The sequence below is a fragment of the Erythrolamprus reginae genome, chromosome Z (genome assembly GCF_031021105.1).
Source record: "Erythrolamprus reginae isolate rEryReg1 chromosome Z, rEryReg1.hap1, whole genome shotgun sequence".
NCBI classification, from domain to species: domain Eukaryota; kingdom Metazoa; phylum Chordata; class Lepidosauria; order Squamata; family Dipsadidae; genus Erythrolamprus; species Erythrolamprus reginae.
Window position 1 is genome coordinate 71601302 of NC_091963.1, and position 23373 is coordinate 71624674.

Here is a 23373-nt window from a genome sequence, read left to right on the forward strand (position 1 = left end):
CCATCATTTTAACTATAACTGATGTCAAGCTAACTGGCCTGTAGTTACCAGCTTCTTCTCTACTGCCCTTCTTGTGGATAGGCACAACACTGGTCATTCTCCAATCATAAGGAACATTTCCTGTTAACACGGATTGGTTAAACAAATCAGTCGGGGATAGCAATGACAAATCTAAGCTCTTTAAGAACTCTGGGGTGGATGTCATCTAGACCCATTGCCTTATTTATCTTTAATTGTTCAAGTTCTTCTAAGACATCGGCCTCTAAGATAACTGGAGCTGAATCCCTACAACTGGAAGCAATGCTATATCAATCCATAGTATTATATTGTAAGGTGTCTTTTGAGAAAACTGAACAGAAGTCGCTATTGAAATGGTCAGCGACCTCCTTATTCCCATCAATGTATATATTGTCCCCAGTACTAAGCTTTGTGATGCTGCAGTTTTGAAATTCAATACTTTGGTTGCAGTATAGGATGGCTCACTATCAATTTTTACATCAAACCACAAACATAGGTGGTCACTGCAACTTAAATTTTCTCTTACCTTAACCTCTGAAATCCAATTCCCATTCGTAAAAATTAAATCTACAATATTCTCCCCTCTAAGATTAAGATTTATTAGATTTGTACGCCGCCCCTCTCTGAAGACTCTATTTGGTGTCTTAACCAGCTGTCCCAAAGCTGCTCCTGTAAGGGTCTCTACTATATTCTTACATTTGCATGTAAGGGCACTAGGAATATTCCAGTCAACGTCAGGCATGTTGAAATAACCCATAACCACAATATCTCCTTTTACTGCCATTTGGGTAATTTCATCCACCATCTTGTCATAATCCTCAGATTGCCCTGGAGGCATATAGATCACCCTAATTCTAATGACAGAACCCTCTTTAATTTTCATGCAAACCCAGAGAGTCTCCAGTTCTTTACATGTATTTTGAATTAGTTTTGCTTTTAGACTTTCCTTAACATAATTGGCTACTCCACCTCCCCTTTTCTCTACTTTATCCTTCCTATACAATGTATATCTTTGTATGGATATTTCCCATTCATTGAAGTCCTTAAACCATGTCTCAGTTATGGCAACCAAATCCAATTTATCTCTAGATATGATGGCCATTAACCCACAGAGCTTGTTGCTCAAGCTTCGAGCATTCGTGCACTTTACACGAAGAACATTATTATCATTATTTGTTTGCCCCTTACCATTAACAACATCTATTTTATTTACAGCTCCCTTTTCATAAACTTTAACAAATTGATTTATCCTCATTGGTCAGGGACAGAAATCATCCACATCAGTTCCATCTAGTCCCCTGTCCAAAAAAGTTCTGAACTCCTCACCAAGCACCTGGGTACCTTTGTATGATGGATGCAAACCATCCTTCTTAAACAACATCCTATTAGACCACCTACTGACATAATGACTTAGATAGCCAAAATCTTCAGCTTTACACCACTGCCTTAACACACATTAACCTTTTTAATACAAGTTGTTTTATCCTCCTGACCACAAACCAGTAACACCTCTGAGAAAGTCACTGAATCAGTTATTCTGCCGAGCTCCACGCTAAGACATTGGAAACCTCTTTTTATTACATTAACATTTCTCTGTGACAAATCATTTGTGCCAATATGCACCACCACATCAACGTTATTACCATTATTCACAGCCTTGACAATTTTTGTAACCTGCCTCCTGTCCCTGCTGGCAGTGGCCCCTGGGAGACACCTCATCAGCTTCACTACCTCCTTACTCTCTCGCAAATAGAAACATAGAAGACTGACGGCAGAAAAAGACCTCATGGTCCATCTATTCTGGCCTTATACTATTTCCTGTATTTGATCTTACAATGGATATATGTTTATCCCAGGCATGTTTAAATTCAGTTACTGTGAATTTACCAACCACGTCTGCTGGAAGTTTGTTCCAAGGATCTACTACTCTTTCAGTAAAATAATATTTTCTCATGTTGCTTTTGATCTTTCCCCCAACTAACTTCAGATTGTGTCCCCTTGTTCTTGTGTTCACTTTCCTATTAAAAACACTTCCATCCTGAACCTTATTTAACCCTTTAACATATTTAAATGTTTTGATCATGTCCCCCCTTTTCCTTCTGTCCTCCAGACTATACAGATTGAGTTCATTAAGTCTTTCCTGATACGTTTTATGCTTAAGACCTTCCACCATTCTTGTAGCCCATCTTTGCACCCGTTCAATTTTGTCAATATCTTTTTGTAGGTGAGGTCTCCAGAACTGAACACAGTATTCCAAATGTGGTCTCACCAGCGCTGTATATAAGGGGATCACAATCTCCCTCTTCCTGCTTGTTATACCTCTAGCTATGCAGCCAAGCATCCTACTTGCTTTTCCTACTGCCCAACCACACTGCTCACCCATTTTGAGACTGTCAGAAATCACTACCCCTAAATCCTTCTCGTCTGAAGTTTTTGCTAACACAGAACTGCCAATGCAATACTCAGATTGAGGATTCCTTTTCCCAAGTGCATTATTTTACATTTGGAAACATTAAACTGCAGTTTCCATTGCTTTGACCATTTATCTAGTACTGTAAAGCTAAATCATTTACCATATTACAGACCCCTCCAGGAATATCAACCCTATTGCACACTTTAGAGTCATTGGCAAATAGGCAAACCTTCCCTACCAAACCTTCCCCTATGTCACTCACAAACACATTAAAAAGAATAGGACCCAGAACAGACCCTTGTGGCACACCACTTGTAACTGTCTCTGCTCAGAATACTTGCCATTAACAATAACTCTCTGATGTCTACGCTTCAGCCAGCTTGAAATCCACTGAACTATCCAGGGATTAAGTCCAATCTTCACTAATGTATCTATCAGCTCTTTATGTGGAACCGTATCAAAGGCTTTGCTGAATTCCAGATAGGCAATATCCACGGCACCATCTTGATCCAACACCTTTGTGACATAGTCAAAGAAATCAATGAGATTAGTCTGACATGATTTGCCTTCAGTAAAGCCATGCTGATTTGGGTCCAATAAGTATTGTTTTTTAGGTGCTGATTTATCCTCTTTTTGAGTAGAGTCTCCATCATTTTAACTATAACTGATGTCAAGCTAACTGGCCTGTAGTTACCAGCTTCTTCTCTACTGCCCTTCTTGTGGATAGGCACAACACTGGCCATTCTCCATTGACTCTGGAAGGAGAGTCCATCATGGGTTGTTAACCAATCCTATTGGTAGAGACTGAGTTAATTTAAATAATTAATTAACTGGCACCGCCCCCTTAGCAGCCCCCATGAGCCAGTTTTAAAAACTCAGTCTAAGTGTAGAGACGTTTGAGTTTTTTCTTCTGAGTTACCTCATGTTATTTGACATATATGGTTTAATTAAAATTGATTAAATTTGATTAGATTATTTAATTAATTATTTAAAAATTGTTTTTTACCGTTTTAATGTTTTTTCTTCTGTTTCTACAGGTGACATCAAAGGTTCCTGTAAGGGGTCTCTGCCCTCCGTGGGCACTCCCCCACCGTTTTTCTCCTCGGGGGCCCCTTCCCTCAGCGGGTACCACCCCAAGCGAGGAGCGACACAGCCTGGGGTCCCTGGCCTCCGAGGCCAGACCCGGCTGCGAGCCGAAGGTGGGGGGGTCCGCCCCCCCCCACTGGGAGGCTTGGGGGAAGTTCCGATTCCCCAGAAACTGCGCTTTTGAAAAGCTGGCTGGGCGCCAGCGCCTCTCAGCTGTTCGGCGGCTCAAAAAAAAGCCGCCGCCGAAGCCGCCGCCGCTTCCAGAATCGCCGATTCGGCGAAAAGTGAAAAGAAGCTGTTGGAAGTGCGGGGCTAGCTGAGAAGAGGCTAATGTCCCTAGGGGGGGTTGGCCCCCCCCAATAAGGGTAAGGCGAAGAGCCAGCAGCACTAAAAGTGCAAGTGCCTTCAGAAGTGGCTCTCGCGCCCGCCATTTTGTGACCAAGGCGGGAAAAAGTTGCTCTCCGCTCCGTTGCTGGGCGCAAACAACAGGAGCTGGGCTGTTCTGCGCACGCGCAAGGCCCAGGGGGTGTCGGATCGCCATTTTGTGCTCGTTTTTGGTGAAGAAAGCTGTCAGCAATTTCTAATCCGTGAGTACAATGGAAGATCAATCACTTCCAGTGAAGCTGCCCTCTCCCAGCACGGCTCCCAAGGCCAAAGCTAGGTCCAAAGATAAGGCCAAGGCCCAGCACTCCTCTTCCTCACTTAAGGAGGCTGAAAAGCGGATTCAGGCCTTGGAAAAGAGGTTGGAGGCGGCCCTTCACACCCCCTTGACCATCTCCCCTCTGTCTGCGCAGTATTTGCCCCTGACCAGAGACACTTCTACTATTAATCCTGCTATAAGACCAGCAGAGGTGCTGTCAGACCACGATTGGTCTCCAGACAGACAGATGCCAACTATGCCTCAGGTGCTCCCTTCTCCTGGTCCTATCCAGCCTAGGCCAGGGTCAGCAAGTCAGTCTCTAAGGAGCGGCCAGGGACCCTCAGCCACCTTCACGCCAACAGCAGCGGGGCTTCGTGGTCCACCTGAGCCTTGGCCTTCTGCAGGGATTAGGCCTCAGCCAGATACTTGGCCTCAGATGTCCCCATCGGTTCAGGATTTAATTAATAATGCCTACACTCAGGGGATGGCGGCGGGGGTGCAACAAGTTACACAGCAGCCTCGCCAGGTGCAATCAAAAAATCTGTGGTGCGCACCGCCCCCCTCAGGATTGGGGTCTTGGGCTGAGGAAGCAAACCCTTTAGAGGAAACTGAAAAAGATTATGAGCTGTCTGATGACGAGACACCACCAGAGCAGCCTGTGGCGGCTGGCCTTTTTAAAGCCTCAACTTTCAGGGTATTGCTTCATAAGGACAAACAGACTGTAGACTTGCCAGGTCCTGGAAAATCAACAGACACCACTGATGGGACCAAACCGGCTACAGTCCTTTTTAAAGAGCCCCAGCCTGAGTCAGAGCACATTCCATCCTCTGATATTATCCAACAGAGTATAAAAAGACCCTGGCAACATCCTGCTGCCGCTCAGGGACCCTCTGCAGTGGAGCGCAGATTCTATACGTTTGATGAGGAGGTAGAAAAATTACTGGAGTTCCCTCCTATAGATCAGCCTGTCATGCAGCTGATATCCAAGTCCTTAGTTCCATCTGAGACAGGCGATAGCCTAAAGCCTGAGGACAGAAAGGCAGAGGTGTTGATACGAAAAACCCACCAGATGGCGAGCTGGGGATTTCGAGCAGCGGCGGCTGCTTCCTTTTTCACGAGATCATCTATCGTATGGCTGCAAGAGATGCAGGCCAGACTTGGACCAGATGAGGGTCGCTTGCGACAGGATCTTGGGAAGCTGTTGGCAGCAGCAGAGTTTTCAGCGGACGCCACTCTGCATGCGGCCAAATTTTCAGCCAGGAGTATGGCGGCCACTCTGTCATCAAGGCGCCTACTCTGGCTGCGAAGCTGGCCAGCGGACCTAAAGTCCAAATGGAACCTGGCCTCGGCACCCTTTCAAGGGGAAAAGCTGTTTGGGGAAGCGTTAGATCCTGTCCTTGTTGAAGACAAGGATAAGAGGAAGTCCCTCCCCAGAGCCTACAGGCGCCAGGAGCGTCGCTTTACTCCCTACCAACGCAGGCCGTCCTTTCGGTGGGACTCTTCTGCTCCGGCGGGTCAAAATACCAGACCCTATTCTCAGGCCCAGTATACCTCCAACTCGTTCCGAGGAGATAGAGCGCCCTTCCAGGATCGCCAGAGAGGGTATCAACAGTCGAGGCGTCCCTTTCGTGGCAACCAAAGGGGCTTCAAGCGCCCTAAGTGACTCCTTTCAACAGCCCCTGGGAGGAAAGCTTCGCTTTTTCAAGGCCGCATGGCGGACTACGTCTTCCGACAGGTGGGCGTTAGCAACGGTCTCCCAGGGCTTGCGCTTGGAGTTCCTCCAGCCCCCACCATACCATTATGTTCAGTGCCCAGTTCCGCGGGACCCCCTGAAGAGGTCACAGCTTCAGCAGGAGGTTTCCCACCTCTTGGAGATACGGGCAATAGAGGAAGTGCCCAAACACGAAATAGGTACCGGCTTTCAAGGGTCTTCCTTGTACCGAAAACATCGGGAGGGGTACGCATGATCCTCAATTTAAAGCACCTCAATACGTACATCAAATATCGGCGATTCCGAATGCATTCACTCCAAACCATCTTGGCTGCAATCCGAAAGCAGGATCTATTAACATCTATAGACTTAAAAGAGGCCTACTTGCATGTGCCAATCCTGCAGTCTCATCGGAGATTTCTCCGGTTCGCCCTGGAAGGCTCACACTACCAGTACAGGGCAATGCCGTTCGGCCTGTCTTCGGCCCCTCGCACTTTTACAAAGCTGCTCGACGTATTGACGGCACATGTCAGATCCCAGGGAATTCGGGTGCTAGCCTACCTGGACGATCTCATTATCCTGTCCAGATCCTCTCAGAGGGCGCTGGCAGATTTAGCGGTCACCAGACAGACGTTGGAATCCCATGGGTTCACGATCAACGAGGAAAAAAGTCATCTTCTTCCAACAACCAGGCTGTTACACCTGGGTTCCGTGATAGACACCTCGACAGGCACTGTGACTTTATCTCCGGAAAGGATGGCAAACATCCAACAGTTGATCTTGCATCTTCGACACCAGCAACGTGTGTCTCTTGCATTCCTGTCCAAGCTCCTGGGCACACTTGTTTCAACTATCGGGATTCTGCCTTGGGCCCGTCATCATCTCAGGGTCCTTCAATGGTTCCTTTTGCCATGGCAGAAAGCCAAACTGAGTCACTCACAAAGATTAGTCCGACTCCCTTCTTCGGTCAAGGTCTCTTTGAGGTGGTGGATTTCCCCTGCCTTGGGCAACGGGTCTCTCTTCTGCAACCGGGACCGCCTAATCCTCACAACGGATGCCAGTCTGTCCGGTTGGGGGGCCCACATGGGGCTACACATGGCCCAGGGTCTTTGGTCTCCGGAAGATCTGAGCCCAATCAACATCAACTATTTGGAGCTCAGGGCTGTCTTTCTGGCTCTTCAGGCCTTCCTCCCTTGGGTTCTGGGCAAACATGTGTTGGTCTTAACCGACAATGTAGCTACCAGGGCCCACTTGAATCATCAAGGGGGAACGAAGTCTCTTCGCTTGATGGGCGAATCGGCGGCCCTGTTCAACTGGGCGGAAACCCGTCTAGCCTCACTGTCGGCGGAGCATATAGCCGGGACCAGCAATGTTCAGGCGGACTGGCTGAGCAGGTCTACCCTGGACCCCGGAGAGTGGAGACTGGATCCCGGAGTTTTTCATCTGCTAAGTCAACGTTTCGGGACTCCTCTGGTGGACCTGTTTGCATCTCAGGACAACACACAGTTATTGAGGTTCTATTCCCGATTTCCAACGCCGAGGGCAGAAAAAGTCAACGCCCTCTTGTCTCCATGGCCCAAGGGTCTACTGTATGCATTCCCCCCAACGTGTCTACTACAACGGGTGCTGGACAAAATAATCCGGGAGAGGGCCGAGGTCATCATAGTGGCGCCATATTGGCCCCGCCGGCCGTGGTTCGCGGACCTGGTAGCTCTCTCAGTCTCCCCTCCTTGGAGGATTCCGGATCGCCTGGTCTCTCTCACTCAGGGCTCCATTTGTCACCCGGAGCCTCAATGGTTCCAATTAGCCGTTTGGCGTGTGAGCGGGAGCGACTAACGCAACATCATCTACCGGACACGGTCATTGCAACTATGCAGGCGGCTCGTCGACCATCGACAGTGCGGATATACCAGGCAACATGGGCAGCCTTCTGCAGATTTTGTTCGGCCCGCCATTGTGATCCAAAGCAAGCCTCGCTAATTGCAATCCTTGAATTTCTCCAATCTGGCATTGAGCGGGGTTTAGCCCCCAACACCTTAAAAAGGCAGGTGGCGGCCCTGTCAACTATAGTCCGAGTGTCAGACTTTAGATCTTTGGCTCAACACCCATGGGTGAGAGATTTCATCAAAGGAGCTATTAACAAGCACGCTCCTCCGGTAAGGAGATTCCCGACATGGGATCTCACCCTAGTGTTACGTGCCCTCACGGGACCTCCCTTTGAGCCCATGAGGTCGATTTCATATAGACTCTTATCAATAAAGACATTGTTTTTGGTGGCGATTACATCTGCCCGCAGAGTCTCTGAGTTGTCAGCGCTGTCCGTCAGGCCGGACTTATGTGTGTTCCATCCGGACAGAGTGGTGCTGCGGTTGGACCCTTCGTTTATCCCGAAGGTGAATACAGATTTTCACAGAAGGCAAGAACTGGTTTTACCGGACTTCTGCACACATGGTCAACATCCTTCTGAACTTCGTTGGCACAAGATTGATGTCCGAAGGGCTTTGAAGCTCTATATCAGGAGGACGGCTTCATTTCGAAAAACTGAAAGACTCTTTATTTCGTTTGCTCAGGCCACGATGGGTCTTGGAGTTTCTTCGCAATCCCTTAGTCGATGGATTAAAGATTGCATTGTGGAGGCTTATACATCGAGATCTCAATCTCCTCCCACTGGGGTCGTGGCCCATTCCACCAGAAGTGCGGCTACTTCGGCGGCTTGGTCAACGCAAGCTTCCTTAGAGGATATCTGTCGTGCAGCTACTTGGGCCTCATCGTCTACTTTTATACGCCATTACAGACTGGACTCGTTGGCTTCGGCAGAGGCTTCATTTGGCAGGCGTGTCTTGCAACGAGTGTGTGTCACTCCAACGACCTCGGCCCAGCCTTTTCCCTCCCAGGGGATTTGATCTGTGGTATATCCCATGATGGACTCTCCTTCCAGAGTCAATGGAGAAGAACCGTTGTACCTACCTGAACGGTCTTCTCAGTGCTCTGGAAGGAGAGTCCATACCCACCCGGCATGGTGTTTGGCCAGGTCGCCGGAGTGCTGGGACTGTTAAAGTTTATATTTGGTTATGAAGTTAATAAAATTTTCTGATTTTTACATTGTCTTCGTTTTTAAAACTGGCTCATGGGGGCTGCTAAGGGGGCGGTGCCAGTTAATTAATTATTTAAATTAACTCAGTCTCTACCAATAGGATTGGTTAACAACCCATGATGGACTCTCCTTCCAGAGCACTGAGAAGACCGTTCAGGTAGGTACAACGGTTCTTCTCCAATCATAAGGAACATCTCCTGTTAACAGGGATTGGTTAAACAAATCAGTCAGGGTCGTAGCAATGACATCTGAGTTCTTTCAGAACTGTGGGGTGGATGCCATCTGGACCCATTGCCTTATTTATCTTTAATCGTTCAAGTTCTTCTAAGACATCGGCTTCTAAGATCACTGGAGCTGAATCCGTACAGCTGGAAGCAATGCTATATCCCTCTATAGTATTATTTTGTAAGGTGTCTTTTGAGAAAACTGAACAGAAGTAGCTATTGAAATGGTCAGCGATCTCCTTATTCCCATCAATGCATGCATTATTCCTGGTACTAAGCTTCGTGATGCTGCAGTTTTTCTTCTTCCTATCACTAATATATTTGAAGAAGATTTTATCCCCCTTCTTTACAGATTTTGCAATTTCTTCCTCTTTTGAGGCTTTAGCAGCATATATTATCTGTTTCGCCTCCTTCTGTCTCATTTTATACGCCTCTCTATCAGCTATACTTCCAGATTCTTTATACCTCCTATAGGCAGCCTTTTTTTCATTGACTATAGCCCTTACATCATTGCTAAACCATAGCGGTTTCTTCTTCCTTTTACCTTTAGTTATTTGCCTTACATACAGTCCTGTGGCTTTTAAGATGGCCTTTTTTAATACAGTCCACTGGGTGCTCGCTCCTGCCATTTTATAATTCCCCTTTAATTCATTATTTAAATATTCCCCCATTGCATTAAAATTTGTTTTTCTGAAATCCAATACTTTGGTTGCAGTATAGGATTGCTCACAATGAGTTTTTACATCAAACCACAAACACAGATAGTCACTGCAACCTAAATTTTCTTCCACCTTGACCTCTGAAACCCAATTCCCATTCGTAAAAACTAAATCTAGAATATTCTCCCCTCTAGTTGGTGTCTTAACCAGCTGTGCCAGAGCTGCTCCTGTAAAGGCCTCTACTATATTCTTACTTTTGCATGTAAGGGCACTGGGGATATTCCAGTCAACATCAGGCATGTTGAAATCACCCATAACCACAATATCTCCCTTTACTGCCATTTGGGTAATTTCATCCATCATCTTGTTGTCATATCCCTCAGATTGCCCTGGAGGCCTATAGATCACCCCAATTCTAATGACAGTACCGTCTTTATTTTGCATGCAAATCCAGAGAGTCTCCAGATCTTTACATGTATTTTGAATTAGTATTGTTTTTAGACTTTCTTTAACATAAGTGGCTACTCCACCTCCCCTTCTCTCTATTCTATCCTTCCTATACAGTGTATATCCTGGTATGGATATTTCCCATTCATTAGAATCCTTAAACCATGTCTCAGTTATGGCAACCAGATCCAAATTATCTTTAGATATTATGACCATTAACTCACAGAGCTTGTTGCTCAAGCTTCGAGCATTCGTGCACATTACCCGAAGAACATTATTTTCATTATTAGTTTGCCCCTTATCATAAACACCTCTAACAGTTGAGTCACCCATAAGAAAATGCATCCTCTTTTTATTTCTCTTTTTATTTCTACTAACTGCACCTGATGGTTTTGTAACAAAAAAGGGGACGTGTGAAGGGAGAAAGGGGAGGGGGTGGTTGGACAAGCAGCAAAAGGGGATCTATGGAAGAATAAAGGGGAGAGGCTGGTTGGACAAGCAGCGAAAGGGGACGTATGGAGGAAGCAACGCTAGTGGGGTGCTTGGAGTGGCAGCGAAAGGGGACGGGTGAATGCCTTGCTTCCTCCATACATCCCCTTTTGCTGCCCCACCAAGCACCCTGCTAGCCTTGCTTTATCCACCCGCCACCCCGGGGCGGCTGTGGAGAGCTTCTCGGATGCACTGTTTTCTAGCAGAAGGGAGGTGGGCTACCCCGCACGGTAAAGCCTGGCTCCAGTTCCCTTGCAATCATCAGAGCCTGGAAATGTAAAAGCACTTGTTTTGGCCTCTGCTTGCAGCAGGAGCAGCCAAGAGAGAAGCGGTTCATAAATTGAAAATGGTTCATGAGGAGAGGCAAAAAACCCTTGAACACCCGGTTCGTATCTCGAAAAGTTCTCACCTAGAGGCGTTCGTAAGTAGAGGTACCACTCTACAGATAAACAATATATCATATCTCAAGACCTAAAATGGTCACCTAACACCATAACATCATCAAAGAAGCACCACAAAGAATGTTCTTTCTGCGCCAGCTCAGGAAGCTCAAACTGCCCAAGGAGCTGCTGATACAGTTCTACAGAGGAATCTGTCACCTGCACCTCTATAACTGTCTGGTTTGGTGCTACACCCCAACAGGACCAACACAGACTTCAGAAGATAGTCAGAACTGCAGAAAAAACAATTGCTGCCAACCTGCTTTCCATTGAGGACCTGTATACTGCACGAGTCAAAAAGGGGGCAGGGAAAATATTTACTGACCCCTCGCATCCTGAACACAAACTGTTTCAACTCCTACCCTCAAAACGTCGCTACAGAGCACTGCACACGAAGATAGACACAAGAACAGGTTTTTCCCCCCGAACGCCATCACTCTACTAAACAAATAATTCCCTCAACACTGTCAGACTTTTTACTAAATCTGGAGTTCTATTTTTACTAGTTTTTCTCATCATTTCTATTATCCTTTTCCTCCCATTTAGGACTGTATGACTGTAACATGTTGTTTGTATCCTAAGATTTTTATTAATATTGATTGTTTCTTCATTGCTTATTTGACCCCTATGACAATCGTTGTACCACATGATTCTTGACAAATGTATCTTTTTCTTTTATGTACTCTGAGAGCATATGCACCAAGACAAATTCCTTGTGTGTCCAGTCACTTGGCCAATAAAATTCTATTCTATTCTATTCTATATACAAAACAGCAGACTAATCTCACTCCTTAATACCGATTATAAAATACTCGCTTCAATAATGGCATAGAGACTGAAGAGAATACTTAACCAAATAATACACTCTGACCAGAACAGATTTCTTCCTCATACAAATATTGCAACAAACACAAGAATTATCCTAGACACCTTAGAATATTACAACAAGAATATTAATAAGGTAGCCTTAATATTTGTCGAATTTCAAAAAGCTTTTGACAGCTAATACTGGCAATTTTTTACCAGCCAACTAGAAATGATTCAATTCAAGACAAATTAATGCAATATATTCAGACCAAGCAACAATATTATAGACCAAACAACAATATTATAGAAAAAATAAAGATAAGAAAGGGAATGTGTCAAAACTGTCCCCTAGCGTTTTTAATTTTTATCCTATCCTTGCAAACTGTTTTTTAAAAAGTAAGAAATAACAAAGAGATTAACGGATTAAAAGTTAAAAAAAGAACACTATAGGTAGTACAGGCCTTCGCTAATGATATGGTTTTTATTGCATAAGATCCCCTGGAAGCATCCCAACACTTGTAAGAGCTCATATTAAGACTTACAAAGTGGTGCTCAAGGCGGCAAGATGCACCTATCATGCCGCCTTGATTGCATCAGCGGAATCCCGCCTGGCCACTCTGTTTAGGGTGACTCACTCCCTTCTTAATCAGAGGGGGGCTGTGGAGCCCTTGCAGAGTAGTGCTGAGGAATTTAACTCGTTTTTTGCTGATAAAGTCGCCCGGATCTGGGCGGACCTCGACTTCGATTGGATAACAGAGTCGACTGACAACGAGTCAGTCGAGGTGACTGGGGCCCGTCCTTGTCCATCTGTCTGGGAGGAGTTTGACCTGGTGACACCTGATGAAGTGGACAAGGCCATTGGAGCTGTGAGTTCTGCCACCTGTTTACTGGATCCGTGTAACTCTTGGCTGGTTTTGGCCAGCAGAGAGGTGACACGGAGCTGGGTCCAGGAGATTGTCAATGCTTCTTTGGGGAGGGGGTCCTTTCCGGCTCCCTATAAGGAGGCACTTGTGAGCCCCCTCCTCAAGAAGCCTTCACTGGATCCAGCCGTGCTTAATAACTGTCGTCCAGTCTCCAACCTCCCTTTTATGGAGAAGGTTGTCAAGAAGGTGGTGGTGCTCCAGCAGTCCTTGGAAGAAGCCAATTATCTAGATTCTCAACAGTCAGGATTCAGGCCCGGCTACAGCATGGAAACCGCTTTGGTTGCGCTGATGGATAATCTCTGGCGGGCCCAGGACAGGGGCGTGTCTTCTGTCCAGGTGCTTCTTGACCTCTCAGCGGCTTTTGATACCATCGACCATGGTATCCTTCTGCGCTGGCTGGAGGGGTTGTTCTCCAGTGGTTCTCCTCCTATCTCTCCAGTCGATCGCAGTCGGTGTTAGTGGGGGGTCAGAGATCGACCTCTAGGTCTCTCCCTTGTGGGGTGCCTCAGGGGTTGGTTCTCTCCCTTCTTCTATTCAATATCTACGTGAAACTGCTGGGGGAGATCATCCAAGGGCATGGGGGGAGGTATCATCAGTATGATGATACCCAGTTGTACATCTCCACCGCATGTCCAGTCAGTGAAGCGTTGGAAATGATGTGTCGGTGCCTGGAGGCTGTTGGAGTCTGGATGGGTATCAACAGGCTCAAACTCAACCCTGACAAGACAGAGTGTCTCTGGGTTTTGCCTCCCAAGGACAATTCAATCTGTCTGTCCATTCCCCTGGGGGGGAGTTACTGACCCCCTCAAAGAGGTTCCGCAACTTGGGCATCCTCCTCAATCCACAGCTAATATTAGAGCACCATCTTTCAACTGTGACGAGGGGGTTGTTTGCCCAAGTTTGCCTGGTATAACAGTTGCGGCCCTATTTGGACAGAGACTCACTGCTCATAGTCACTCATGCCTTCATCACCTCCAGGTTCGACTACTGTAATGCTCTCTACATCGGAAACTTCACATCATGCAGAATGCGGCCGCGAGAGCTATCATGGGCTTTCCTAAATATGCCCATGTTTCATCAACACTCTGTGGCCTGCACTGGCTGGCGATCAGTTTCTGGTCACAATTTAAAGTGTTGGTTATGACCTATAAAGCCCTATATGGCATCGGACCACAATACCTTTGGGACCGCCTTCTGCCGCACAAATCCCAGCGACCGATCAAGTCCCACAGAGTTGGCCTTCTTCGGGTCCTGTCGACAAAACAATGTCGTCTGGCGGGCCCCAGGAGAAGAGCCTTCTTTGTGGCAGCCCTGGCCCTCTGGAATCAACTCCCCACAGAGATCAGGACTGCCCCCACCCTCCTTGCCTTTCGCAAACTACTGAAAACCCATCTATGCTGCCAGGTTTGGGGTACATAACTGACCCTTAGCTGTTTTATTTTATGTATGGTTTAATTGGATGGTATGACTGTTTTATAATGGGTTTTTATAATTGTTTTTGATATTAGATTTGTGCTTTGTATTTTGTTGTGAGCCGCTCTGGGTCTTCGGAGAGGGGCGGCATACAAGTCTAATAAATAATAATTTTAATCAACAAAATCCAATGCTTTGAAAAGGTAGCATGACTAAAAATAAACAAAGAAAAAACAAAAATAATCACTAATAACATGACACAGAAACAGAATATAGAATTAAAAGAATTATTAAAAATAAAAACAAAAAAAAAGTTAGACATCTTGGCTTGTGGATTATAGCTAATTATAGTACTCTCAAAAAAGATAACTATGAAAAATTAAGTTTGGATATTCAAAGAGATCTAGACAAATGTTCAAACCTACAACTTTCCCTAATGGAAAAAATAGCTGTAATTAAGCGTAACATACTCCCCAGATTATTATAGTTATTTCAAACTGCTGTGATAAAAATAAAACAATCTTACTACGAAAATTCATAAATTCATTTAGGCAAAAAAAGAGGCAACAGTCTCTTTTTTATTATTTGTAATTGATAAAGTCTTTTTTCTTGTAAGGGTTTTGGAGAATACATAAGGAGGAGGAGGAGGCACTATGGCATATTTATTTATTTATTTATTTATTTTATTTTATTTGTATGCCGCCCCTCTCCAAAGACTCGGGGCGGCTCACAGCAACAGAACAATACAAACCCAATAGTTAAAAACAATTAAAAACCCTTAATATAAAAAACAATCATACGTCTCATACAATATTTGAAGTATTAAAGGAGAAGGATATTATTTTAATAAGGTTTAAAAGAAATTAAGCTTGAATTCAGTTAGACGAAAATTAGATATCTAGATGACAAAATTAGAGGTCAAGGTGCGGGGGTTGGATTGACACCGAAAGTAATTAATTTCGAACTAATATCTTTTGGAGAAGATATTAATTATAAATAATGTACTAACTCGATACTGTTTTTATTATAATATGAACATATTTTTAAATGTATTGAAGAAGTTTGTATGGAGAAAAATAAAAAAATACCCACAAAAAAAGAAAGAAAAGGGGCTTTGGCCTTCCAAATTTAGAATTATACTATCAAGCCACAATTTTGAAATGGCTAAAAGAATGGATAACCTTAACAATCACAGAATATTAACATTGAAAGGCTTTGACCTCCAAGTTTTGTGGCATGCCTTTTTAGGAACTGAAAAGTATAAAACACAAATATTTTAAGCAGCACTATATAAGAAGAAGCCTTCTAGACATGTGGCAACATATAAAAAGACACCGCTATCAGGCAATGCCAAAATGGATATCCCCAACTGAATCTTTAATTTATTACAACCAGATAAAATTGTAATTTATGAACAAATATTAGATGAAAGAAAATGAGTTAATAACCAAACAAACCCTCAGAAAAAGGAATAAACCTAGATTGGCTAGACCAGGTGTCCCCAAACTTTTTACACAGGGGGCCAGTTCACTCTCCCTCGGACTGTTGGAGGGTCAGACTATAAAAAAAACTATGAACAAATCCCTATGTACACTGCACATACCTATGCACACGCCCAAATTATCAATATGTATTTAAAGTACGCTTAACATTTAACAAAGCCAATGTCTAAAAATATGAGAGAATTCTTGAAAAATGAAAGGACTCCAAATAAGAAGGTGGTTTTTTATGAGGGTGTTCTTTTTTTTATCCCCACAAAATATGCTGTGAGAAAGCTTTTTCAATTTAACACATAGCTGAGACCCATGTAATGTGATCACTTATTATTTCAATGAACAATTCCAATATTAAAAAGTCTAAGCAGGCAGGATAAATGAACTTGAGGGGTTGTGTCTCTGTCTCTCTCTGCTGAAAAAATGAAACTCCCTGCAAGTCAACTTACAGCTCCGGTGTAGGCACAAGTGTACACCCACCGCTTTTCCCCCAGGGCCCCACTTCTGCGCACAGGTGGCGAGACCATCCAACCGGGGGTTTTTTTGCTTCCTGTTTCTTCCTGGCAGCGGGAAGAATATCAGCAGGAGTGGGCTGGGCGTGGTCCCCAGACACAGCCAGAGAAGCCAGGTGGGGCTCAGAGCCCATGGGGGTTTCTCCTGGCCGACAGCAGATCAGCGGTTTGAAAAACCTGCACGGAGTTTGTTTTTACCTGTGGGGGCGCGCGACCCCACAGGCTAGAGGGAACAGTGGCCAGGAGCACAGGATGCAGATGCATCCTGTGCTCCTGTCACTCACCCGTGGGCTGGATAAATGGCATCAGTGGGCCGCATGCGCCCGTGGGCCGTAATTTGGGGACCGCTGGGCTAGACTATTTACAAATTAAATCAAAGTTCAATGAGGACAAAACTAGATTGGGTTTTCAGAAGAATAATATCTTGGATAAGATTATATTAGACCCAGAATCAAAAATTATATCAAAAATGTATAACTTTCTTTTATATTGTGATACAATCGACAAAGAGGTTAAGGGAATGATGATTGCAGGGGCCCTGAATTTTGGATATTCGATAAACTTAAATGAATGGGGAAAATATGAAGTACAAATTATAAACTAACCTTAGCAACCGCTTTAAAAAAAATCAGTACAAAATGTTTTATAGATGGCATTTGCCACCTGCACGACTTTCTAAAATGTTTCCTAAAATGTCTCCATTATGTTGGAAATGTAAAAAGGACCCTGGAACCTATTATACTTGGTGGACATGTACTAATACAAAAAAATATTGGCAAAAATTAGGAAATATTTAGAACAAATTATCTCCCAAACCATCCACTTAAAACCAGAATTATTTCTTCTTGTAATTATTAGACAGGATTTCAAAAAGGATGATAAATACTTAATTATCCATATATTAATGGTGGCAAGAATTTTTTATGCCCAATCATGGAAGAAAGAAACAATCCCAACTGCCCTTAATTTCATAATGAAAGTTCTGGAATGTGCAAAAATGACAAAAATGACCATGGAACTTCAAGATAGAAATGAATCAGATTTCTACAGAGTTTGGGAAAAATGGTATAAATGGATCAACCAGAAGAATTATTTAAATATCATAAAACTTGTCTCCTAATAACACAACCAAACAAATGAAAAAAAAAACTTATTATGAATTTAAAAAGCTATTGATCAAGAAAAATAGTGAAGACGCACCTGGAATCTTAGAATCTGGATACAATTAGAATAGAATAGAATAGAATAGAATGGCCAAGTGTGATTGGACACACAAGGAATATGTCTTGGTGCATATGCTCTCAACGTACATAAAAGAAAAAGATATATTTGTCAAGAACCATGTGGTACAACACTTAATGATTGCCATGGGGTCAAATAAGCAATGAAGAAACAATCAATATTAATAAAGATCTTAGGATAGAAGCAACAAGTTACAGTTCTAAGTGGGAGGAAAAGGATGATAGGAATGATGAGAAAACTAGTAGAAAAAGAAGTGCAGATTTAGTAAAAAGTCTGACACTGTTGAGGGAATTATTTGTTTAGTAGAGTGATGGCATTCGGGGGGAAAATGTAGTTGTCTTCGTGTGCAGTGCTCTGTAGCAACGTTTTGAGGGTAGGAGTTGAAACAGTTTGTGTCCAGGGTGCGAGGGGTCAGTAAATATTTTCCCCGCCCTCTTTTTGACTCGTGCAGTATACAGGTCCTCAATGGAAGGCAGGGTAGTAGCAATTGTTTTTTCTGCAGTTCTGATTATCTTCTGAAGTCTGTGTCGGTCCTGTTGGGTTGCAGCACCAATTGCCTGTTTACCAGTACAAACAACCATAAAGGTGACATATAGAGAACCAAAACAACAATAATAATGATAATAAAAAGAAGAACCACAAAGAGGGCTAGAATACACCCAACATAAGATAAGGCCCACCCAAGATAAGGTCGCATAACAACAAAAGTCAACTGGATAGTTGACATATTTGTCACTGAGGTTGAATAAACATGCATAATTGTACGATCACTAAAATCACTTGGAATAAATTCAAATATCTTAAAATCTGAGTTATAAACTCTGAGTCTTCGGAGAGGGGCAGCATACAAATCTGATAGACAGACAGACAGACAGACAGACAGACAGACAGACAGACATAATACTTATTAGGAAAATTATATATGCATTATCCAGACTCACTCTTTTTCTCTGAACCTCATGTTTCTTGGAAGTGCAATTTGTCTATCTTCTTTTTTCTTTCCTTTTTTGTTCTTCCTTTCTTTGTTGTATTTTTGTATTTTAATCCAATAAGAATAGAATAGAATAGAATTGTGATTGGACACACAAGGAATTTGTCTTGGTGCATATGTTCTCAGCATACATAAAAGAAAAAGATACATTTATCAAGAATCATGTGGTACAACACTTAATGATTGCCATAGGGGTCAAATAAGCAATGAAGAAACAATATTAATAAAAATCTTAGGATACAAGCAATGTTGCAGTCATACAGTCCTAAATGGGAGGAAAAGGATGATAGGAATGATGAGAAAATTAGTAGAAATAGAAGTGCAGATTTAGTAAAAAGTCTGACAGTTTTGAGGGAATTAACATCATTAACAAAAAAGAAAAGGATAAAAGGATACTAATATAGGATAATAAATTTATACATTCAAGAATCACATTATCAAATTTAAGTATATTTAAGTACAGATTATTTATTATGTTAATAGCAACAAAATATGAAAAATATGAACTATTGAACCCCCCCCCCCCAAAAAAAAAAGTGAATGGAAATGTCTGTGTGTCTTACAGAACAAATATTGTGGTGGGGGAGCCGGGGTTTGTCTGCTGCTTGTCACTGCTGTTGTTGTTCACCACCACCCGGGAACGCTGGAGTCTTTGCTGATGATCAGTGATTGGATCAGCCTCTTGGAATATTACCCATTAGCTGTTCTAGGTGGTGGGGATCAGCAGCAATTGGCGGAAGGGGTGGCAATAGGTGGCGATAGGCAGTGGCGATTCCTGCTGCCTAGAACAGCTGATTGACAGGTATTCCAGGAGTCTGATCCAACCACCGATCAGCTGCTCGGCAGTGAAGACTCCAGTGTTACCCAGGGACAGTCCAGCTCACTTGACTGGTGGTGGGTGTAATGGAGTGGAATTTTGATGAGTCATATGTTGGGGCTGCGATAACAAGTTGAAGCTGATCAGGCTGTTTGGTGTTTCTTGCAAGGATGCTAGCCAGATGGATACTGGATGAATGCTAGGAAACAGAAGTTTTTTTCTTTCTTGTTGTCCTCCGCTAAAGCTAATATGCGTTTTATGGTGCAAAACATATGGTAATTCTTGAAGTAATTTTATATTTACATACATACACACACTAGGAGACTCTGACATCCAGGTGTCCATGATGCATGAAAGCTGCCTTAGTGTCTTTGGGTCAGTCACACACTCTTAGCAACCTTCAGGATTATTATGGAAAAACAGGAGGCAGGAATATTAGATATATTCACTGTTTGAGTTGACTGAACTATAAATATACATATAAAATATGACGTTTATTTTTTTCTTATGTTTATTTTTTTCTTTACTATATAATCATGACTCTTGTTATTTCATTATTTCATTAATACAGTTTTTTTTAAAATGCTTCTCTTAGATTAATTTTAATGGAGGTTTGTTAGGTTCCTCTGGGATATTTATTCTGTTTCTCTAATGTTAATAACTACTTTCTAGTAGGACTTTTTGCATAAAGTATAATTAGTTATAAATACCCTCAGGTAGCATACTAGTATTTGTTAAAAAGGAAAGTATTCCACCAACACTTCCAATGCTCTATTCAGTTTATCTTAGTTCTGCTATGTGAGGATAGTTTCAGCAGGATTGCTTCCTACATTGTTTGAGAAAATGAAAGCAAGATCACAACTTGCACTGCATATTGTGTTAAGCCAAACATTTTTAAATCAAGTATAGAAAATAAAATATGTTACATTACCTCATAATAATATCCCAACTAAAAACATCCTTTTACAGACTACAGTGTCTAGATCTATGTTTCACACTGAGCAACATAGACATTATATTATGATTTAATACACTGTGAAACAGATTAGACAGGAGAACCTGAGTATCCAATATCAGCACCCTGGGCTTAGGTGCTTTTCACATGGGAAGTAGTTGCTTCATTGAGTCTTTCTAGCTAGATCAAATAGATAGTTAATAAGGCTGATATTGTATTAATTTGGCCTATTCTTAGGAGAAAAAGACTGCAGTATTTATTAAAAAACTAAGCTTTGGATGAAGCATATCTTAATAAAACAGTCTTAATAGGGTGTTGTTGTTAATGTTTTTTGTTTTACTCATGTTCAACAGTGAAATAACACCCGAGGGAAGAAGAATCACAAAGCTAGATCAAATTCTGCTGAATGGAAACAATATAACTATGGTAAATAATGTGTGTTCTGTAGTTTCTTCTTTAAATTGTTATTTATTAACAGTTCATAGAAGATTGGTATTTATATTGTCATGAACAACATTTGGAAAATAATATCATTAGAAAAATATAATTAGGGTATATTGGTGCAACATGTTGGAGCAAGAACGAATGTTGTTCAGAATTCCTGCTTCAGAGAGGTAAAATTATATTGCAGTGTTTCCCTGAAAATAAATCCTAGCATTATTTTTCAGGCTGAGCACAATCTAAGTTATACCCCCAAATAAGACCTAGTTCAGAGCATCAGCAGTGGGGGATAGAGAATTGGGCTTTGCCAACACAGAAATAAGACCCAAATAAGACCTAGTTCAGAGCATCAGCAGTGGGGGATAGAGAATTGGGCTTTGCCAACACAGAAAGGGCCAATGGTGTCTAGAAGCAGCTGCATCCTGCACAGCCCAGTCCTTCCTAGCAGAAGCACATGGTTGGGGGTCATGCCATCTGTCCAGCAGTGGGTTCCTTCCAGTGCGGTAGAGTATTCCATTCTGGTAGCGGACGCCACATTGCACAATTTGCGTGTGACCCCTCCGGTGCCCTCTTCTTGTCTGAGTTTTTTGGCTTTTTGGCTTCTTGCGCATGCACAGAAGCAAAATCTTACAAAAGGATGCTCACGTGCGGAAGCAAAAATCACTTAAATTGTGCATGTGCATAAAATATGTTAAATATGTGCATGTGTGTGTGTCCCTTCATGAGATTTTAGCTTGTTCTTGCTTCATGTGCATGCACGCAGCACACTGGTTTGCAAGTAAGTGCAACCCGCCACTGCATCCATCTCACTATCTGTCTTTGCTTGCGGAGATTGTAATGGTGTTGGAAGATAGGTTGGATTGTGGGGGCCAAGAGTGCAGGGGCTGTGTCATGACACCACCACTGCTCCACCATAAGTCTTGCCTCATGAGAGCAGCACTGTCAGAGACAGGAGGAGGTTGGGGGAGGCATATGATCCAGCCCATCAGATATGCCTCTCCACACCCACTGTGGGGAGTGGGTCTGCTGCCGCCTGTTGTTGGTACCACCAGTGCAAGGTAAGGGGTGAGGTGGGGTGGGGTGGTGGCAAGCTATGGCCCTTGCATGCTCAGCCTCTGTCATCCAACCTGATCCAACTCTGCTGCATACTCCATAAAGACAATTGGACGGTGACTGGGAATGATTGAGCTTTTCATCCCTCACCTCAGAAGCAAGGGAGGGAGAAGGAGGGAAAGGGAGACTGGTCGTTCAAGGGCTGCCTCATCGCCAGCTGCTTTCCAGGCTTGGAGGAACCCAATGCTGTTTCTTGCAGATTTGTCCCAAACCCTCTCTCCTTTGAACCTGGCCTTCCTCTTCGAAGAGAGATGGAGGCCTAGGCTGGGTTGAAGCAGAGGAGAAAGGGTGGAGGAGAAGCCACACAACTAAGGACAAAGGGATTGCCTGTCTCTCCTCAAGACTTCTCAGGAAACACAGTGTGCAAATGTAAAAGTTGTCCCTTCCAAGACAGCAGTATTGCCTGGCCTCTGGCAGTGGACCCACTTTGTCATCTCCCCGGGAGTGTCTTGCCAGCATCCTCTTGATGGCCTCCCCCCCACACACACACTATTCCCAGAGAGGGAGAGAGGGCGAAAGAGAGAAGAGGAGGAGCAAGCGGTAAATGCGCTCGGACTCAAAGCACTTTGTTTTGATTTGCATGACATGTCTCTTTAAAAGCCTTGTGGAGAGGTGGATGAGCCCCTTTGAGAGAGAAGCTAATGGCAAGGAGTTCACCTGCCTCTCCACGAGATCTCTCAGGAGACACAATGTACAAATGTAAAAGCCACTCCTTCCAAGCCAGCAGCAGCGGCTGAATCAAACCAAAGTGCCACAAATCTGGGTGACCTTCCCATTTGATCCTCCTTTTTTGGGAACCATTTCAATATAGTAGCAGGTCAAGGCAGGGGTTATTCAGATCATCTCCCAGGACATGCTGAGATGTGATCTGAAAAAAAATCCAGCTTGATTTGCTACCAGTATTGAAATGCTTCTCAACTCTTTCCCAAAATGTGCTTGCAACAGCTGCCAAAATGTGCTTGAAGTGGCTGCTGAACATGAGTGGGTGACACCTGCCTTTCTCTGCTATCAGTGCTGCCTGCAGCGGTTCCAATTCTGCAAGCAAGTGGCAAATACATCTAAAATGTAAAGGAGTCATTCCATGTCAAGTGCACCAATTTTAAAGATCACCCCCACCTTACCATCTCAGATTTTTGATGAAATTTGGCACATAGCTCCTTTATGATATAAAACTATGCTGTGCAAAATTTTAGTTCAAAAGACTAAAAGGAGACCTCAAGTAAAGGGTTGCAAAATACTGAATCCACAGAAATGACATTTTGGGCCAACTTCCAGAAGCTGTAAATGCGGCAGTCTCAGTACTATGTTGGAGAGCCTGCACACCTTGTAAGACTTTATAAACTGGGAAAACCCCATGTACCTAGTCCTCTTACTTTTTACATGGTTCAGGCTCAAACTTTGCCAAAAAACCCCTCAAAAATGAATTTACAGTAATTTTCAGGCTG

At 43.5% G+C, this 23373-nt stretch overlaps 1 protein-coding gene across 1 annotated transcript in view; it reads left to right on the top strand.

Moving 5' to 3' along the window:
• Positions 1–23373, top strand: part of LSM5 (LSM5 homolog, U6 small nuclear RNA and mRNA degradation associated) — a 91327-nt gene that overhangs the window by 62508 nt on the left and 5446 nt on the right. Inside the window, exon 4 of the mRNA XM_070726331.1 lies at positions 20728–20800. Coding sequence (XP_070582432.1) covers positions 20728–20800 — 73 coding nt within the window. The remainder of the gene's footprint in view (positions 1–20727; positions 20801–23373) is intronic.